The 14,899-nt window shown below is 46.1% G+C and overlaps 2 protein-coding genes across 6 annotated transcripts in view; one reads left to right on the top strand and one right to left on the bottom strand.

Annotated features, from left to right (window-relative positions):
• The window catches only part of LOC105477197 (tripartite motif containing 14), a 57,076-nt gene that overhangs the window by 25,449 nt on the left and 16,728 nt on the right, over window positions 1-14,899 (top strand). For 2 of the 4 annotated variants that reach the window (XM_011733594.2, XM_011733593.2), the window contains exon 6: window positions 5,765-6,334. In XM_011733594.2, coding sequence (XP_011731896.2) covers window positions 5,765-6,306 — 542 coding nt within the window. In that variant the 3' untranslated portion in view covers window positions 6,307-6,334. Of the gene's footprint in view, window positions 1-5,764; window positions 6,452-14,899 lie in introns of those variants that run through there. The other 2 variants (XM_011733591.2, XM_011733595.2) reach the window with 1 other exon arrangement.
• Window positions 10,471-14,899, bottom strand: part of LOC105477199 (N-acetylneuraminate synthase) — a 40,567-nt gene continuing 36,138 nt past the window's right edge. For both annotated transcript variants that reach the window (XM_011733597.2, XM_011733596.2), the window contains exons 5-6: window positions 12,467-12,733; window positions 10,471-10,701 (exon numbers count right to left, since the gene is read on the bottom strand). In XM_011733597.2, coding sequence (XP_011731899.1) covers window positions 10,492-10,701; window positions 12,467-12,733 — 477 coding nt within the window. In that variant the 3' untranslated portion in view covers window positions 10,471-10,491. The remainder of the gene's footprint in view (window positions 10,702-12,466; window positions 12,734-14,899) is intronic.

Below are 14,899 nucleotides of genomic sequence, written 5' to 3'. Positions count from 1 at the left end.
TGGTGGAGATGGTGGGATGTTGGGTGGAGAAGGATCATGGAAATGGAGGTCCCTCTTTTTTTCTCATTAGAATTTGTTTTTTTTTTTAAGAATTTGTTTTTTTAAAAAATGTTTATTATTAAAGTAAAATAATACATGTTCATTGTAGAAAAATGAGAAAAGAAAAGAAAAAATTACTCATAATCCCTCTTCTGTGAATAACTGCTGTTATTATTTGTCCTTTTAGCTTTCTTTAGCACATATAATATGCATATAATGATAGATTGAATATATCTTTTTATTTTACAAACGTGGTGTCATACTATACATTCTGTTTTGTCATCTGTTTTCATTTACTAATATATTATGAACATTTTTATTCTCTTAAAAAATTGTACAGGTAGGGCCAGGCCTGGTGGCTCACACCTGTAATCCCAGCACTTTGAGAGGCCAAGGCAGGCAGACAGCTTGAGCCCAGAAGTTTGAGACCAGCCTGGGCAACATGAGGAAACTCTTTCTCTACAAAAAATACAAAAATTAGTTGGGCATGGCGATGTGCTCCTGTAGTCCCAGCTACTTAGGAGGCTGAGGTGGGAGGATCACTTGAGCCCTGGAGGCAGAGGTTGCGGTGAGCATGCTACTGCATTCCAGCCTGGGTGGCAGAGTGAGACCCTGTCTCAATTGAAAAAAAAAAATTATACAGGTAATACATGCTTATTGTAGAAAATCAGCAATTACAAATATGTAAAAACAATGGCCCCTCCCAAAGAACGCTGTTAATATTTTAACATATATTCTTTCAGATATGTGTGCAGATTTTTTTAATGGGACCGTATTATAGATATTCTTTGTAATTTTTTAATTAACAGTATAGCTTGAACAATTTTTAAAATTTCCCACCCTACACTGATGTGACAATTTTCTATATCAATAAATATATAACTTTGTTTTTTGAGGCAGGGTCTCACTCTGTCACCTAGGCTGGAGTGTGGTGGCACAACTATGGCTCCCTGCAGCCTCGACCTCCGGAACTCTAGTGATCCTTCCACCTCAGCCTCCCACATAGCTGGGAACACGGATGTTTGCCACCAAGCCTGGCTAACTTTTAAATTTTTTGTAGAGACGGAGGTCTCCCATGTTGCCCGTGCTAGTCTTGAACTCCTGGGCTTAAGTGATCCTCCCACCTCAACCTCTCAAATTTTGGGATTACAGACATGAGCCACTGTGCCCAGCTAATACTATCACTGTGTGTATGTGTGTGACAGAGTCTTACTCTGGAGTGCAGTGGTGCAGTTATGGCTTGCTGCAGCCTCGACCTCTTGGGCTTAAGTGATTTTCCCACCTCAGCCTCCCTCATAGCTGGTGCTATGTGGGAGCACCATGTGCCACCATGCCCAGCTAATTTTTTATTTTTATCATTATTTTTAGAGGTTGCATGACCATTGCATTGAATGGATGTGTCATATTTAGCCAATCTCATAATGTTGGATGTTTACATTTTCATTTCTAAAACAATGCTGTAATAAACATCCATTCTTGTACACATTTGTTGAATTAATGAATGAGAGAATGAACACACCACACCTCATTTTTAGATTTTTTTTTAGGAGTAATTTCTCAAAGTGGAATTACTGGGTATCAACCTAAAGAAGACTCAATCTAAAGAAGGTTCAGTATCCAGTTAGCAGAGTTTATTCAAGTGCAAAGTAACCATCAGGAGACAGAGGGAAACCAAGGAATGCTGATCAGTGCTCCTGGCGTTGGGAGGGGGACAGTGAATATCAAAACGGAGGCACTGAGTAGATTTACATTTTCCATACAAAGGCTAACATACTGATTTAAAGGCCAGGCACTGTGGCTCATGCCTGTAATCCCAGCACTTTGGGAGCCCAAGGCAGGTGGGTCACTTGATGTCAGCAGTTCGAGACCACCCTGTACAACATGGCAAAACCCTGTTTCTACTAAAAATACAAAAATTAGCTGGGCTTGGTGGCAGGTGCCTATAATCACACCTGCTCAGGAGGCTGAGGCAGGAGAATCGCTTGAACCTGGAGGTGGAGGTTGCAGTGAGCTGAGATCACACCACTGCACTCCAGCCTGGGTGACAGAGTAAGACCCCGTCTCAAAAATAAATAAATAAATAACATACTGACTTAAGATTTGATTCTCTACTATTGATTACACCCTAACGGGTTAACATCCTATTGAAAACAGGTAACAATCTAAAGGGTCTCTATCTCCAATGCCATTTAGTGTAGGTTTGAATGAAGAATAGGGAGTCTGGTTAATGTATTACATCTCCACACAAAAGTCAGGAAGTAATGGTCATGCACCAGAGAAGAAAAACAGCCACATTATGTGACTTAGTTTCCAGGGCTTAACTTTTCCCCTGGGCATAATTAATTAGGAAAGTCCTGAAATTTTATTTTCTTTTTACACTGGACATGAATTTTTCAAGTAAACTTTAGTTGAAATATAACATGCGTAAAGAAAAGTGCACAAACTGCCAGTCACGGTGGCTCACGCCTGTAATCCCAGCACTTTGGGAGGCTGAGGTGGGTGGATCTCCTGAGATCAAGACCATCCTGGCCAACATGGTGAAACCCCATCTCTACTAAAAATACAAAAATTAGCTGGGCATGGTGGCATGCACCTGTAGTCCTAGCTACTCAGGAGACTGAGGCAGGAGAATTGTTTGAACCTGGGAGGCGGAGGTTGCAGTGAGCCAATATCGCACTACTGCACTCCAGCCTGGCAACAGAGCAAGACTCCGTCACAAAGGAAGGAAAGAAGGGAGGGAGGGAGGGAGGGAGGGAGGAAGGAAGGAAGGAAAGAAAAAGAAAGAAAGAAAGAAAACAAAGAGAATAAAGAAAAGTGCACAAATAAAAAATGTGCAGCTCAATGATTTTTTAAAAAGGAAACATAACCACCTTCAGATCAAGAAATGGAAATTTCCACTCCCTAGAAGTCTTCCTCATGTGCCTTCCTGTTTACTATCCCCAAAGGGGATCCACTCTCCAGACTTCTAGGACTATAGGTTAGTTTTACCTGTTTTTGACATTCAGTAGATCATTCAGACTATACCCTTCTGTGTTTTGCTTCTTTCACTCAACATGAGATTTATCCATTTTTGTATACTGACATATTGAGTGGCTGTTATAAATTCACGTAGTACTTCTAAGCTATCTACAGATTATTTGGAATTTTCTGTAAATAAGCACGTCACCTATGAATAATAATCTTTCATTTCCCCAATCTTTATTCTTGCCTTTCACTTCTTTTTTTGTGCCTTGAGTTACTGTCTACTACATTTAGAACATTGTCGAATAGAAATGGTTATAATGAGCAGCATTTTCTCTCACCGTGGGTATACATCCAACAGAAATGCATACATATGTGAATCAAAAGACTTGCACAAGAATGTTATGTGACCGAAACACAGGTTCAGTTGCTCAACACTTTGCAGAGTTCAATTAACAAGAGCGAGGTCTGGTATAAAGAAAGTGGTTTTATTCCAAAGCTTAGCTTAGGGGAAGAGGTACAGGCTCCTCCTGCCCTTAACGGTACCGCCTCGCTTTTAGGGCAGAAAGCAGAGAGTTTTAAATGGGGACTTTGTATGAATGGCATGCAGGGGAGGAGCAAGCAGATGGGGGTCTACATGACTCATTTTGGTGCCTTTTCTACCAGGTGGTTGAGCTGATGCCATTGAGGGCAGAACTAGGTTGTAATGTGGCTGTTGTCCTGAGATGCTGTCCAGGTGGAAGAGTTCTGTCGCAGGCATACTTTAGGTTGTAAATTGACTGTTGTCTCTTAAGGCAATCTCTTGGTGGGAGAAAGTTCTGGTTCTGGACCCTCTAAGTAGGTAGATAAGTTTGCCCTGTAGGGAGTATCTGGTGAAGGGAAGGTAATGGTTAAAATTACATTTCTAAAGAGCTAAATAGAGGCAGGGCACAGTGGCTCATACCTGTAATCCCAGCACTTTGGGAGGCTGAGGCAGGCGGATCACCTGAGGTCAGGAGATCGAGACCAGCCTGGCCAAGATGATGAAACCTCCTCTCTACTAAAAATACAAAAATTAGCCAGGCATGGTGGCAGGTGCCTATAATCCCAGCTACTAGGGAGCCTGAGGCAGGAGAATCGCTTGAACCTGGGAGGCGGAGGTTACAGTGAGCCGAGATAGCACCACTGCACTCCAGCCTGGGCAACAAGAGTGAAACTCCGTCTTAAAAAATAAATAAATTAAATAAATAAATAAATAAATAGACAGATAGATAGATAGATAGATAGCTAAGTAGGAAGTGGGAGACAGGAGAGAAAGGGGGAAAAATCTTAAAAACAACTCATTTTCTTTCTCTTAGAAAAATGCTCTATTTCGGCTGGGCACGGTGGCTCACGCCTGCAATCCCAGCACTTTGGGAGGCCGAGATGGGTGGATCACGAGGTCAGGAGATTGAGACCATCCTGGCTAACACGGTGAAACCCCGTCTCTACTAAAAATACAAAAAATTAGCCGGGCGTGGTGGTGCGCGCCTGTAGTCCCAGCTACGTGGGAGGCTGAGGCAGGAGAATGGCGTGAACCCAGGAGGCGGAGCTTGCAGTGAGCCGAGATCGCGCCACTGCACTCCAGCCTGGGAGACAGAGCAAGACTCCGTCTCAAAAAAAAAAGAAAAAAAAAAAAAGGAAAAAAAGAAAGAAAAATGCTCTTTTTCTTAGAAAACTACTCAGTCTCTTTCTGTTACACATTTACAGTTACAGCAACATTAGTCACAATAGGCAACACCGAAACAACCCAAATGTCCATGGAAAACTGTTTAGCATTGTTTATGAAAGCTGAACGTCCACATACCCTGTGATCCAGACCAAAAAAAAAACTTCATGTGTGCATACATGGTGTAATGCAAAGAGAAATGTTAATAGGAGTTTAAATCACTACAAACTTCGGGGAGGATAGTTTTGCAATAGGTATCAAAGGCCTTAAAAACAATCATACCCATTGATCCAGCAATTCCTGTTTTAGGAATATATCCTACAGAAGCAATCAGATACACAAAAATGTAATTGTATTAGTAGTTTCAAAAGGTTTTTAAACAGACTAAATATTCCAAAAAATATAGGACTAAGTTATGTGTCCAAACATCCAAATCTTAGAATCTCCACTAAAATGCTCTTGTGAAAGGCTGTTATTTGATGTGTCAAAATGCCTCACAAGTAGATCAATCAATTTTAAAAAGCAGATTACCTAACGCATGTATGGTGTGACACCAATATTAAGAAAAGCTATAAAAATTAGCCGGGCGTGGTGGCGGGCGCCTGTAGTCCCAGCTACTCGGGAGGCTGAGGCAGGAGAATGGCCTGAACCCAGGAGGCGGAGCTTGCAGTGAGCCGAAATCGCTCCACTGCACTCCAGCCTGGGCTACAGGGCGAGACTCCGTTTCAAAAAAAAAAGAAAAGAAAGAAAACCCATAAAGCAGCAAGGGGAGGGGAAAGATAGGAAGTACACACACCCTAATGTTAACAGTGATAGGATTATTTTAGATTAAATTTGTATTAATTGGCAACAAATTTCACGGCACAAAATACAGACAGTATAAGGGATGTGCAGTAGAGTGATCTCTGCCTCCCCTTTCCCCAAGCCCGCGCCCCAGGGGCAGTCGCGGTTTAAAGGGGTCTTTCACTCCCTCGGGCCATTTCCGCGCTTCGCATTTTGTGCTTTGGTGGAATCCAGGGGGCGGGGCGCCGTTCTGGCCCCGCCCACCAGGTGCGTCCCTTATCTCGCCCTCTGCAGACGCGCGCACGCCCACGCTGGATCCGGACACGATGCACGCGCGCCTGCGCCTGTCGGCAGACCGGCTGACTGTGCGGTGCGGCCTGCTGGGCAGCCTGGGGCCCGTGCCCGTGCCCGCGCTGCGGTTCGACGCTCTCTGGCAGGTGCTGGCTCGCGACTGCTTCGCCGCCGGCCGCCACTACTGGGAGGTAGACGTGCAGGAGGCGGGCGCCGGCTGGTGGGTGGGCGCGGCCTACGCCTCCCTTCGGCGCCGCGGGGCCTCCGCCGCCGCCCGCCTGGGCTGCAACCGCCAGTCCTGGTGCCTCAAGCGCTACGACCTCGAGTACTGGGCCTTCCACGACGGTCAGCGCAGCCGCCTGCGGCCCCGCGACGACCTCGACCGGCTCGGCGTCTTCCTGGACTACGAGGCCGGCGTCCTCGCCTTCTACGACGTGACGGGCAGCATGAGCCACCTGCACACCTTCCGCGCCACCTTCCAGGAGCCGGTCTACCCGGCTCTGCGGCTCTGGGAGGGGGCCATCAGCATCGCCCGGCTGCCCTAGGGGCCAGGACCGGCGTGACAGCCTCCAGGTACGCCGCAGCTGCCCAGTCTCGCCTAATCTACCTAGATCAGCGTGGTTGCTCCCCTTACTGCCTGCTTCTTAGGGCCCACTCCCTGCCCCACCTCTCCCCGACCAATCACGCCTACAGTGCTTTGAAGGTTTCCTCTCCTAGGCTAGTTTCAAACAGGCCCTAAACAAGTCTGCTGCTGCCTTCTCATCAGACCTCCGCACCCCACCCCACCATCACTTACACTACTTTAATCCAGTTCCTTCAAAGTGATACCCCCACAGGTAAGCCGTCAGCATGCTGAATACATCATCCGCAGCCTGGGAACCTTCTCCCTCGTACAACACAGGAACCTCGCACATAGTAGGCACACAGTAAATGTTTGTGAATGAATGAGAGTCATCCAGCCCTGACTCTTCTGTCTCTTGAGGTCCCTTGAATCTACCGCTTCCTCCTCACCGATTTCAGCTTGTCCACATCACAGCTCCCTCCAGAACAGCTGCAAGAGCTTCTTAGCGGTTCCTGGTCTGAACCCTCTCCCAGTCTTCATCTTCCACCCTAAAACTAGAGTGATCTTCCTAAAACTTCACTTAACCTCTCAGCTATGAAGAGGCTTCCAGGAGTTACCATGAAAAAACAAACAAAAAATACAAGCGCCTCACCTTAGCATTCAAGGCTTATCTAGTCTGCCCAAAATTACTTATCCTCACCTAGCTCCTACCACTCTTCTTAGAGACTCTCCAGTCAGAAATATGCCGCATAGCTCCACCTCCACACCTCTTTGCTGCCAGCACATACATGCAGAAAAGTTTTTTCACCTGTCTCAGTCTTCCCCAGGCTTACCTGCGCCAGGAAGTCTAACCAAGGAACAAGAATCTCACTATCAGAGCCACAAATCTGGGACCCTATCTTTCCAACTAAATTGGAGGCTTTGGAAGGGCAGCTTTGTCCTATGCTCTCTCCACCCTGAAAAGTTCAGAAAGCCCCTTCCCTCCCAAGCAGTGAATCAATAACCAGCAAGTTCCCATCACTGAGTCACAGGTCACCCAGCCAGATCTCATTGTACATTTGGGGAGTCTCTGAGGTCCTGAAAGAAAGCAGCTGCGTAAAGTTACCCCGTGGTGATATGGGGGGGGCCAGATGTGTGCCCCATCCACCCGCCCCCAAGCAAGCATCTGACCTGTCCCCTGGCCCAGCCCTTAGGCCCAGCTTTCAACCTGCTTATTCATTTCTCAGGGAATGCTGGGAAGGAATCAGCAGGTGACAGTTGCTAAGCAACCAAAGGGGGTGGTGTTTCCCAACTGTCCTGGGACAAAAAGGGGAAGAGCACCCAGCTGTCTGGAACGAAGTGACAGAAATAGAGAACGGCAGGCTCTCACAGGGAGGCCAGCTCCTCTAGCAGGTAGGGGGAGGCCTCTTCCCAGGGCCTGTGTCTCTGTTCTGAAGGTTCCGCGTCCTGTTTTGTCAATTCCCTAGACGGTTCTGAAGTTATGTTCTGTTAAAGCATCTTCGTAGGTGCTTGGTGGGAGGCTAAGGCCGCCGAATCCTCGTAATTGAAACAGACTCTCAGTGCATTAGTTTGAACGATATAAAACTGACAATTTTCAATAGTTTTTGAGTTAAAAATGGCACTTTTGATATAAGACAATGTAGCAGAACACCAGGCAGACAGAACCTTGCAAACGCCTTAACTTCTAACCAAAGACTTTAAAACTCTGGCTGGACAGAGTTTTAAAGCACTATGCTGCAGGAATCGTGAGAAAAAGGGGAAATTAATTCTACTAGGAGATGGCCCAAACTGAATTGTGACAGGCAGAAGGCATTCCTGACAGAGTGAAGATGAATACACTTGACCCCAACATCTCTGTCCATCCCTGATGATCAAGACCTCTTCCCAGACCCACAGCTGCAGGCGCCAAGTAATAACAGCTCTTACTAGCTTATAATGCACTGTTCTAATGCTTTACAACTAAACTTATCTGATCCTTTCATCACCCCTAGGGGGTAGAAAGTTATCCCAATTCTACACATGGCAAAATGGAGACCCAGAGTCACTTGCCCAAGGTCGCACAGCTGGTGGTGGAGCTGGGGTCTGGGCCCAGGCTGTGAGTTCCAGGTCTGTGCTCATGGCCACCAGGCCCTACTGCTCAGGTTGAATGCAGCTGGTCTCTGGCCAGTGCCTAGTGCTCTGGCCCCTCTCATGGAGCTACTGCCCATGATGCTTTCCTAGTGCCCGGTGATTCTATGACACTTGAGTCTACCTTTGGACTGCCTTCCTTGGGGTCTGAGATGAGGCCTTATGGCCCAGAGGGGAACTTGATTTAAAAGCTTAGGATTCATGCAGCAGAGACAGAGCTAGACCTTAAAGGTCACAAACTAGCTGTGTCAAGGCCCATGATAGCCAGAAAGCAGCAGTTTCAGTCCATAATCAGTTGTGTGACCAGGGCTAGTCACTTTTTACTTCTCGGTGCCATCTATAAAATGGGGATAATGGCACTATCTACCAGTGCTGTGAGGCTCCAATGAGCCAAAGGTTATAAACTTGCCTTAAAAACTATAGTCCTATACAAAAATTAGCTGGGTGTGGTGGTGCGTGCCTGTAATCCCAGCTACTCAGGAGGCTGAGGCAAGAGAATTGCTTGAACCCAGGAGGCGGAGATTGCAGTGAGCCGAGAATGTGCCACTGCACTCCAGCCTGGGGGAACAGAGCAAAACTCTGTCTCAAAAAAACAAAACAAAACAAAACAAAAAACTATAGTGCTGTATCATGCCAGGATTTATCAGCATTCCCAAGGGAGCGTGCGCTGTACCGACTGAGTGCTGAGACTACTGGTATTCCCAGCTGCCATGTGGCAGTAGCAAGAGCTACTAGAATATTCTCAGCACGGGAATGAGGCTTCCTTGGTTTCCATGTTGGTAAGGGTTACTGATCACTTATTCTCTTTCAGACTTGAATCTGTAGACATTTCTTTATTGATCTGGCAAATTGCTTGCAGATATTTTTAAATGACAGCAATTTTCTAATATTTGATTTAATAAAATGTGAATAATGTCCCTTTTAACCATGGTCTTCACTGGGAGTTCACGTTGCTTCAAGTCCCTAGCACCCAGACCCGGACGGGCCTTCACTCATAGCCTATTCCTTAGGCAGCCTTCTGGTAGTAGTCAGCTGCTCCCTGATTAACTATCTCCAGGGATGGGGCATTCACTGCTTCTGAAGATAACTCACTAAAGTTCTCACTTACGTGTAAACAACTCCCACCTGTTCCCATCCAAGATAGTATTATAGCTTGAACTCCTGGTCTCAAGCGATCCTCCTGCCTCAGCCTCCTAAGTAGTTGGGACTACAGGCTCACATCAGCATGCCTGGCTTACATACCACCTTCTAACATATTGTGTGACGGAATCACTGTGGGGTATAGGCCTTGTTTTAGTTTCTCTGTCAAATGTAAACTATCCTGTCAGATGACTGTAAGGATTGGTGATATTATAGAATGTACCTAGAACATAGAATGCTCTCAATATATGCATAGTGTATTGATTTTTATGCATCTGCCCCCATCTGAATGAAAGTTCCCTGAGGAAGGGATTGGGGCTGTTCATGGCTATATCCTCTGTGCCTAAAGCAGTGCCTGGCACACAGATGGCCCTTAGTATTTGTTCAGAGAAGGAACACATGCCATTTCCCTCTCTCCTCTGAGAGGAGAACCTTCAGCATTTTTCTGCCTACAAGATCCTTTGACCAATCCTTTCTCTGATGTGGAGGGACTACTATACAATGCCAACTAGACACAGAGGCCAACGGCAGGAAAGGGATAAAGGCAATGGAGAAGTAAAGGGCTGTAAGGAAGTGAGATTGAAGGCTTAAAGGAAAGGACCTGCGCAGCCAGCTCTCGCCCCTCTCTGCAGCCACCCAGCAACTGAAGGATATGGACGTGGTTTGGAATCACCCCCTCTTCTAAGCTGGCCAACTTGAAGCAGAGACTGCATCACTGGATCTTTTTCTCTCTCCAGTGGGCTGACACAGGGCCTGGCCCAGAAACGTCTGCTGTCTAAGGAGCGGGTGGAGGTGGATGACGGCCAGGTCCCTGGAGACCGCCATTCCTGCCCCCGCCTCACTCAGACACATCCGACAGCACTAGCAAGGGAACTGAGAATTCACAGAATGGCACTTTATTTTAAGACTTGATTTTTTTGCCATGATTATCTACCGATTCTTCCATGATGGTATCATCTTCTTCAACAGTGACCAGGACCTTCTTGCCTACTAGATTAAAGATGTCTTCAGGAGGATAGCCTTTGGGCTCACCCACCTTCACGGTGAGCATGTCCATTGTTAGAATGGTGCCTTCCGGAATTTTCACTTTGGCCACCACAGACTTGCCCAGCTGTGAACAAAATGAACATTCAGTGCCAGCTTCACAGAAGTAACTAGTGTACACTACTTTACATTCCAGGTCCCTGATCAGTCCTCCCCAGGCAGTACCTTGGGAGCAGGGACTCTGTTGCCACCTACGCTGCTCAGAATATCTCATACATGGCAGGAATTCAACCAGTGTAGATTGAATTCAGAGACTCAGAGGAGTGGCCTTTACAATAAAGTGCGAAGGAAAGGGCTCAGGCTGTGTAGGTGGAGCCAGGTTCAAATCCCAGTCAGTGGGATATAGGCCATGTTTTAGTTTCTCTGTCAAATGGAAACTATCCTGTCAGATGACTGTAAGGATTGGTGATATTATAGAATGTGCCTGGAACATAGAATGCTCTTAATACATGCAAACTCTAATTCCTTTGGTCACCATCCAGCTCAATATCTCATTGTAAACATGGGGAAACCGAGGCCCATACAGGGTGGGTGACTTGGCCAGGGTTGCAGACAGCCAAGATGAAACGTAGGAATGAGATTCTCAACTCCTGACGCACTGTTCTTCAGGGTGCACACCTTACCGCCACTTTGTTTGGTAAAATAGAAATATGAAGGACTCATAAGATGGTGAATGTGGCTGTTATGCAGATGGCAAGAAAAGGAGCCCCCGAGGAAGGGGCAGATAGGACAGGCAGGTGAGGAAATGAAGGTTACCTGAAGCTCATGACCAATGTTTGTCTTCTCCATAAATACTTTCAAATAAATTACGTGTTTTATTACTCTATATCCTCCACAAGAGAGTGCAAGGAATCAATTCTGCTTGGAATGTGGTGCCAGGAAAAAATGTCTGTCAAGTGATAATCATGCATCCTGCTATGTTTTACTGTCTGCTCAGAGAGCCAAATTAAGTGCTCAACTGTTATAAAACTTAACTCTGGTTTCTGGTCTAATTCTCTCCTGTTTCCTCTATAAAGAAACTATTTCTTTTTACTTTATTTTAATTTCCTGGTATAGATGCATCTTTGATTTGGGGAAGCAGGTAGGCCCCACTAGAATAAAAGATGACAGCAGTACCAGGCATGCCTGGTGTTTGGTCTTTGCCTTGACCCCAACATCCTGCAGCAGGTTAGGTGTGTGTGCGTGCCTGCAGTCCCAGGATGCCTGCCTGGCTCTATGACTCAGACGGCAAGAAGGTCCAGGCCACGGCTTCCACGAAGCCGTGACAGTCAGCAGGCCAGGCAGTGCTTCTAGACCCACCAGTCCCTCTGTCTGAAGGTCCGTGCTGCACAAGGAACAGCTGCATCCTCACCCACCCACCTCTGCAACAACTCACTGCCCTTTCCACCAGTGCCACCCTGGCTTAGGAAATGTCACAGGCTCTTCTGGTACCTCAGGGAACACCTCGCCTAAATGTTTCTCAGGGTTTACCTGCTCCAAGGGAGCCCAGACTTGACTTATTCCAGGGCCTCATCACTGTTACATATTCTGGAGTCTAGGAGTTACTGGGGCCATGGGCTTCAGATAATTAGTGGAAGACTCTAATGTGACCCTAGGTGGCCAGAGAAACCGCTAAAGTTCCCTTTAGATAACATGTTTCTCCCGCTGCTGCTACCAGCCAGAGTGACACGCATTACTGAAGAGCCTGAAGAAGCTGACAGGGGTGGCAGCCCATTCCTTCATCATTTAATTAGCCTGGCTCAGGGAGTGCTGGCCCTGACCATCCCTCTCGGGCCAGCCCATCCTGTTTCTGCACACGGCAGCAGAGCCGAGTGGAGTCCAGCAGGACGTACCTTCTCATTGCAGGCCATCTCACAGGGCAGCAGCTGCTTGGTTGGGGAGCCCAGGGCACGCTCCACAAGACGCACTGACCGCACCAGCTCGGCCAGTTCTCCAGGCTCCAGTGAGGCTGAGTGGTCACTCCCCTTCCAGGTCTTGTCCAAAGTTATGTGACGTTCCAACACCTTGGCCCCCAGAGCCACTGCGGCCACAGATATGGCTATGCCTGTTTCATGCCCAGAATAACCTATGGGAATATCAGGAAAGAGCTTCTGATATTCCTTTAAAATGAAAAAAGAAAAATAACGTTAAATATCATGGTGCTTTATGCATATTCTCTAGGGTCAAGTATATCTGGTTGAGTCCCGGTTTAGCCACTCACTAGTTGTGCAGCCAGGGGTAAGATACTGAGGTTCTCTGAGCCTCTCCTTCCTAGGGATGATGATAATACCTGCTGAGTGTTGCTGTAAATGCATGAGAAGCACTCAGCACATTGTAAATGCTCTAAAAACAACAGTTACTCTTACTGCAAAGAATGCATTTTAAGAATGTTTCACATTGCACAATACACTGAGAATAACAACAGAACTGTAAATTAATGTCTAACCTCATTCAAAAACCATCTGTTACATTTAATTAGCCTGAGCTGCTGAAAGCAAGTGTGCCACAAATATCAACAATAATATACACAGCCCAATCTCAAAACAATCCTTTGGCAGAAATGATAAATAATCCATTATCTATAATTCACTGAATGCAACAAAAGACACTTTAAGATGGGTGAGTCTTGTTGGTGAGGGTGATCAGAAAGCTGAGTACAGTAGACTCAGGTAGGGTGTATTATTATTTTATTGTTATTTATTATTTCTTTTTGAAACAAGAGTCTCGCTCTGTTGCCAAGGCTGGAGTGCAGTGGTGTGATCTCGGCTCACTGCAACCTCTGCCTCCTGGGTTCAAGCAATTCTCCTGCTTCAGCCTCCCGAGCAGCTGGGACTACAGGCGCCCACCGCCACGCCCAGCTAATTTTTGTATTTTTTAGTAGAGAAGGGGTTTTGCCACGTTAGCCAGGCTGGTCTCGAACTCCTGGCTTTAAGCAGTCCACCTGCCTCAGCCTCCCAAAGTGCTACCAGCGTGAGCCACATCATCTGGCCTCAGGTGGGGTTTAACAAAAGATTAGGAGGGTTAGGTGGCAAAGGCCTTGAAAAACAGGCTTAAGGGTGTGTGATGGAGTGCGGATTGCTAAGTTTGGAAATTCAAACGGCCGTACTATGTGCAGGCCCAAGATGGGATAGGCTGGCAGAATAACTCCTGCAATGTGTAGTGTCAAGAGAGAGGACATGACAGCACCTTGAGTGGGGACAGAGATACACTGAAAGGGAAAATAACGGGTCACGTCTACTAAACTGTTAATTATCGGAATCTCTGTGGGATGGGAGTGCAGGGGATGTTTACTTTTGACATTACATGTTTCACAGAAATCATTTTTAAGCTTTAAAAATAACATGATTTAGATAAGCTATATGTGAAGCAGAAACAGAAAAAAAGTGTAGGTAAAAAAAGAAAGTTTAGGTAAAAGGAGCAATGTCAGTTTTCAAAAAGGCTAACTTTTTAAAAGTTAATGGCTGTATAGCAACATGTAAGAAAGCTTATATTATGGGAAAAACAATATCAAATACTATGCTGAAAGGAAAATATAAAAGGAAAACAACTGCAATATCAGGATTCTAAGTATGTATGGATGGATAGACAGAATTCCATTAATGTTACTATAATGGTTTTAATGATAATTACATATTTTTGAATGAAGTTAAATTTCCAGTGCTACAGGAGGAACTGAGAGAGAGATGGCATGAGACAGTAAGAGACAAAGGCCTAAGGGGACATGCCCGGGTTCTAGTTCCAGCTTTGCCACCAAGCTGCTGTGGGATCTCAGGCTTCCCGACTTGGGACTAGACTTCACCATCTATGAAATGACTGTGTAGGCAAAATCCTGGGAGAGAGTAATTTCCCTCAAGGCTGTCACTGTAATTAGTTTGAGCCTCAGGGATGCTAAGAATTAGAAAATAAGAGAGCCAGCAAATAACAAAGCAGAAAAAGCCATAAGTTTCAAGAAGGCCTCCTATAACTCAGTATGAAAAAAGATGAATATTTATCTGTACGCTAGTGTTCATAGCAGCATCACTCACAATAGCCAAAAGGTAAAACCATCCCAAATGTCTGTTGACAGATTTTTTTTTTTTTTTTCCTGAGACAGTCTCACTTTGTCACCCAGGCTGGAGTGCACTGGTGCGATCTTGGCTCACTGCCTCCTGAATTCAAGCCATTCTCCTGCCTCAGCCTTCTGAGTAGCTGGGACCATGGGCATGCGCCACCATGCCTGGCTAGTTTTTGTATTTTTAGTAAGAAGGGGTTTCACCATTTTGGCCAGGCTAGTCTCGAACTCCTGA

The sequence above is a fragment of the Macaca nemestrina genome, chromosome 14 (assembly GCF_043159975.1).
Source record: "Macaca nemestrina isolate mMacNem1 chromosome 14, mMacNem.hap1, whole genome shotgun sequence".
NCBI lineage: Eukaryota > Metazoa > Chordata > Mammalia > Primates > Cercopithecidae > Macaca > Macaca nemestrina.
This window is presented reverse-complemented; position numbering and strand designations above follow the sequence as displayed.